Source organism: Salvelinus sp. IW2-2015, unplaced genomic scaffold (genome assembly GCF_002910315.2).
Source record: "Salvelinus sp. IW2-2015 unplaced genomic scaffold, ASM291031v2 Un_scaffold2951, whole genome shotgun sequence".
In the NCBI taxonomy this organism is placed as follows: Eukaryota; Metazoa; Chordata; class Actinopteri; order Salmoniformes; family Salmonidae; genus Salvelinus; species Salvelinus sp. IW2-2015.
Genome location: NW_019944246.1, coordinates 22,615 through 27,651, shown reverse-complemented (window position 1 = coordinate 27,651; position 5,037 = coordinate 22,615). Strand labels below are relative to the sequence as shown.

General features: G+C 48.6%; 1 protein-coding gene across 1 annotated transcript in view; it reads left to right on the top strand.

Annotated features, from left to right (window-relative positions):
* Window positions 1-5,037, top strand: part of LOC112075041 (histone-lysine N-methyltransferase NSD2) — a 33,209-nt gene that overhangs the window by 7,533 nt on the left and 20,639 nt on the right. The window contains exons 4-5 of the mRNA XM_070440746.1: window positions 4,372-4,746; window positions 4,916-5,037. Of these exons, the coding sequence (XP_070296847.1) occupies window positions 4,372-4,746; window positions 4,916-5,037 (497 nt within the window). The remainder of the gene's footprint in view (window positions 1-4,371; window positions 4,747-4,915) is intronic.

The following is a 5,037-nucleotide window of genomic DNA, read 5'->3' as shown; positions in this document are numbered from 1 at the left end:
ACCAATGGGGACAGCTAGTCTTACTGGGGTCTCCATTAGTTCAACCCAATGGTGGACAGCTAGTCTTACTGGGGTCTCCATTAGTCAACCCAATGGGGACAGCTAGTCTTACTGGGGTCTCCATTAGTCAACACCAATGGGGACCAGCTAGTCTTACTGGGGCTCCATTAGTCAACACCAATGGGGACAGCTAGTCTTACTGGGGTCTCCATTAGTCAACGCCAATGGGGACAGCTAAGTCTTACTGGGGTCTCCATTAGTCAACGCCAATGGGGACAGCTAGTCTTACTGGTCTCCATTAGTCAACACAAATGGGGACAGCTGTCTTACTGGGGTCTCCATTAGTCAACACCAATGGGGACAGCTGTCTTACTGGGTCTCATTAGTCAACACCAATGGGGACAGCTGGTCTTACTGGGGTCTCCATTAGTCAACACCAATGGGGACAGCTAGTCTTACTGGGTCTCCATTAGTCAAACCAATGGGGCAGCTAGTCTTACTGGGTCTCCATTAGTCAACACCAATGGGGACAGCTAGTCTTACTGGGGTCTCCATTAGTCAAACCAATGGGGCAGCTAGTCTTACTGGGTCTCCATTAGTCACGCCAATGGGACAGCTAGTCTTACTGGTCTCCATTAGTCAACGCCAATGGGGACAGCTAGTCTTACTTTGGTCTCCATTAGTCAACGCCAATGGGGACAGCTAGTTCTTACTGGGGTCTCCATTAGTCAACACCAATGGGGACAGCTTGTCTTACTGGGTCTCCATTAGTCAACACCAATGGGGACAGCTGGCTTTACTGGGTCTCCATTGTCAACCCAATGGGGACAGCTGTCTACTGGGTCTCCATTAGTCAACACCAATGGGGACAGCTAGTCTTACTGGGGTCTCCATTAGTCAACACCAATGGGACAGCTAGTCTTACTGGGGTCTCCATTAGTCAACACCAATGGGGACAGCTAGTCTTACTGGGGTCTCCATTAGTCAACACCAATGGGTCAGCTAGTCTTACTGGGTCTCCATTAGTCAACGCCAATGGGACAGCTAGTCTTACTGGGATCTCCATTAGTCAACGCCAATGGGGACAGCTAGTCTTACTGGTCTCCATTTAGTTCAACAGCCAATGGGACAGCTAGTCTTACTGGGGTTCCATTAGTCAACACCAATGGGGACAGCTAGTCTTACTGGGTCTCCATTAGTCAGACACAATGGACAGCTTGTCTTACTGGGGTCTCCATTAGTCAACACCAATGGGACAGCTGTCTTACTGGGGTCTCCATTAGTCAACGCCAATGGGGACAGCTGGTCTTACTGGGGTCTCCATTAGTCAACACCAATGGGACAGCTAGTCTTACTGGGGTCTCCATTAGTCAACACCAAACACCGAGTCTTACTGGGGTCTCCATTAGTCAACGCCAAATGGGACAGCTAGTCTTACTGGGATCCCCATTAGTCAACCGCCAATGGGACAGCTAGTCTTACTGGGGTCTCCATTAGTCAACGCCAATGGGGACAGCTAGTCTTACTGGGTGCTCCCTATTAGGTCAACACCAATGGGGACAGCTAGTCTTACTGGGGTCTCCATTAGTCAACACCAATGGGGACAGCTAGTACTGACTGCGGGTCTCCATTAGTCAACACCAATGGGACAGCTAGTCTTACTGCGGTCTCCATTAGTCAACACCAATGGGGACAGCTAGTCTTACTGGGCTCCCCATTAGTCAACACCAATGGGTCAGCTATCTTACTGGGGTCTTCCATTAGTCAACGCCAATGGGGACAGCTAGTCTTACTGGGGTCTCCATTAGTCCAAGCTACCAAATGGGGACAGCTAGGTCTTACTGGGTCTCCATTAGTCAAAACACCAAATGGGACAGCTAGTCTTACTGGGTCTCCATTAGTCAACGCCAATGGGGAACAGCTAGTCTTACTGGCGGTCTCCATTAGTCAACACCAATGGGGACAGCTAGTCTTACTGGGGTCTGCCATTAGTCACACCACAATGGGAACCAGCTAGTCTTACTGGGGTCTCCATTAGTCAACACCAATGGGGACAGCTAGTTCTTACTGGGGTCTCCATTATCAACGACCAATGGGGAAGCTAGTCTTACTGTGGGTCTCCATAGTCAACGCCAATGGGGACAGCTAGTCTTACTGGGTCTCCATTAGTCAAACACCAATGGGGACACTAGTCTTACTGGGGTCTCCATTAGTCAACACCAATGGGACAGCTATCTTACTGGGGTCTCCATTAGTCAACACCAATGGGGCAGCTAGTCTTACTGGGGTCTCCATTAGTCACAACCCAATGGGATCAGCGTAGTCTTACTGGGTCTCCATTAGTCCAACGCCAATGGGGACAGCTAGTCTTACTGTGTCTCCATTAGTCAACGCCAATGGGGACAGCTAGTCTTACTGGGGTCTCCATTAGTCAACGCCAATGGGACCTCAGCTATGTCTTACTGGGGTCTCCATTAGTCAAACACCAATGGGGACAGCTAGTCTTACTGGGGTCTCCATTAGTCCAACCCAATGGGACAGCTGGCTTACTGGGTCTCCATTAGTTCAACACCAATGGGACAGCTAGTCTTACTGGGGTCTCTCATTAGCATCAACACCAATGGGACAAGCTAGTCTTACTGGGGTCCTCCATTAGTCAACACCAATGGGACAGCTAGTCTTACTGGGTCCTCCATTAGTCAACACCAATGGGGGTCAGCTAGTTTACTGCGTCCATTAGTCAACGCCAATGGGGACAGGCGTTTTTTTCCTGATCAATCTACACGCAATACCCCATAATGACAWCACAATACCCCATAATAGCAAAGCAAAAACAGGTTTGTTGATGCACCTTTGGCAGCAATTACAGCCTCGAGTCTTCTTGGGTATGACYCTACAAGCTTGGTTCACAGGTATTTGGGGAGTTTCTCCCGTTCTTCTCTGCAGATCCTCTCAAGCTCTGTCAGGTTGGATGGGGAGCGATGCTGCACAGCTATTTTCAGTTGGCCTAGTGGTTAGAGRGTTGGGCCAGTACCCGAAAGGTTGCTAGATCGAATCCCAAAGCTGACAAGGTAAACGTGTCGTCCTGCCCCTGAACAAAGCAGTTAACCCACTGTTCCTAGGCCGTCATTGTAAATAAGAATTTGTTCTTATTAACTGACTTGCCTAGTTAAATATAAAAAAACTCCAAAGATGTTTGATCGGGTTCAGGTCCGGGCTCTGGCTTGGCCAATTAAGGACATTCAGAGACTTGTCCCGAAGCCACTCCTGCATTGTCTTGGCTGTGTGCTTAGGGTTGTCCTCCTATTGGATGGTGAACCTTTGCCCCAGTCTGAGGTCCTGAACGCTCTGGAGCAGGTTTTCATCAAGGATCTCTGTACTTTGCTCCGTTCATCTTTGCCTCGATCCTGACTAGTCTCCCAGTCCCTGCTGGAAGGGATGGTGCCAGGTTTCCTCCAGATGTGAAGCTTGGCATTCAGGCCAAAGAGTTGAGTCTTGGTTTTATCAGAACKATCTTGGTTTCATCAGAACAGAGACTCTTGTTTCTCATGGTCTGAGAGTCCTTCAGGTGCCTTTTGGCCGTCTGTCATGTGCCTATTACATAGGAGTGCCACTCTGCTGCACTCCACCAATCAGGCCTTTATGGTAGAGGAAGTTGTCTTTCTGGAAGGTTCTCCCATCTCCACAGAGGAACTCTGGAGCTCTGTCAGAGTGACCATCGGGTTCTTGGTCACCTCCCTGACCAAGGCCCTTCTACCCAGATTGCTCAGTTTGGCCAGGCGGCCAGCTGTAGGAAGAGTCTTGGTGGTTTAAAAACTTCTTCCATTTAAGAATGTTGGAGGCCACTGTGTTCTTGGTGATCTCTGCCTCGACACAATCCTGTCTTGGAGCCCCTACGCAATTCCACACCTCATGGCTGTTTTGCTCTTGACCATGCACTGTCAACTAATGGAACCTTATATAGGACAGAGCTGGGCCTTTCCAAAATGTCCCATCAAATGAAGTTACCACAGGTGGTCTCCAATGAGTTCGAGGAAACAGATCCAAGATGATATCAAAGGAAACCGGTGGCACCTTGAGCTCAATATTGTTTTCCCATTGCTGCGGGAAAACATGTATTTAATCCATGTTAGAATAAGGCTGTAACTAGATGTGGAAAAAGTCAAGGGGTCTGAATTCTTTCTGATGGCACTGRATTTGCTTGATAACAAAGTAGAACACTTGATTCTTACGATACAGGTGTTTGGAACATTGCGCTTAAACATTAATTCAAATTATTTAGATATTTTGTCCAGCCCTAACATTAACTGTCTTCCACTAGTTATTCTGAGGTCTACTGTCAATCTTAGCTCTACTGTCCTCTGTCCCCAGAGTACCACTCCGTCTGTTCCTCGTAAGGTCCATGCCCAGTGGGTGGTGGGCATCACTCAAGCCAAAGAGGCTGCCTGCCTGGCCCTGGAGGAACGCCTGGTCAAGTACACCTTTACCCACGATAGTGGCGGACCACACCTCAACCCCCGCGTGCTGGCTAAGCTTTACCCTGCTGAGCCTGGCCCTTATCCTGTACCAGACCTGGAGCAGAAACCATCCAGGCTGAGCCCCCAGGCAGACAGCAGCACTTCCCTGGGGAAGAAGAGAGGAGGCCCCAGAAAAACAGATGGGAAACGGAAGCAGACTACTTTTACACAGAAAAAGAAAGCTAAKATCGTGGTCTCCCCTAAAGGACCAACACAGATGCTGTTTCAGGTCTGGAATAACTAGCATATACTGCTTCTTACCTCAATGTTTATGGTCTATGTAGTATGTTATTTACAGACCAATGTATTGATAAGTTTAAAATTGGGTTTCAAGAGTTAAAACAGTCCCTTTCTGCTGATCTTTGTGTTGTCCTAAGTTTGAAGTAACGTGTTTGTAGGATGGCCTCTCCACCACCTCAGAGACTGAACTACTTGAATCTCAGAACCAGAGGAGGTCCAAACTGAAAACTGAGAGGACGAGATCCAAAGGGGTTGTTGTGACCACAGACATCCCAGAAAC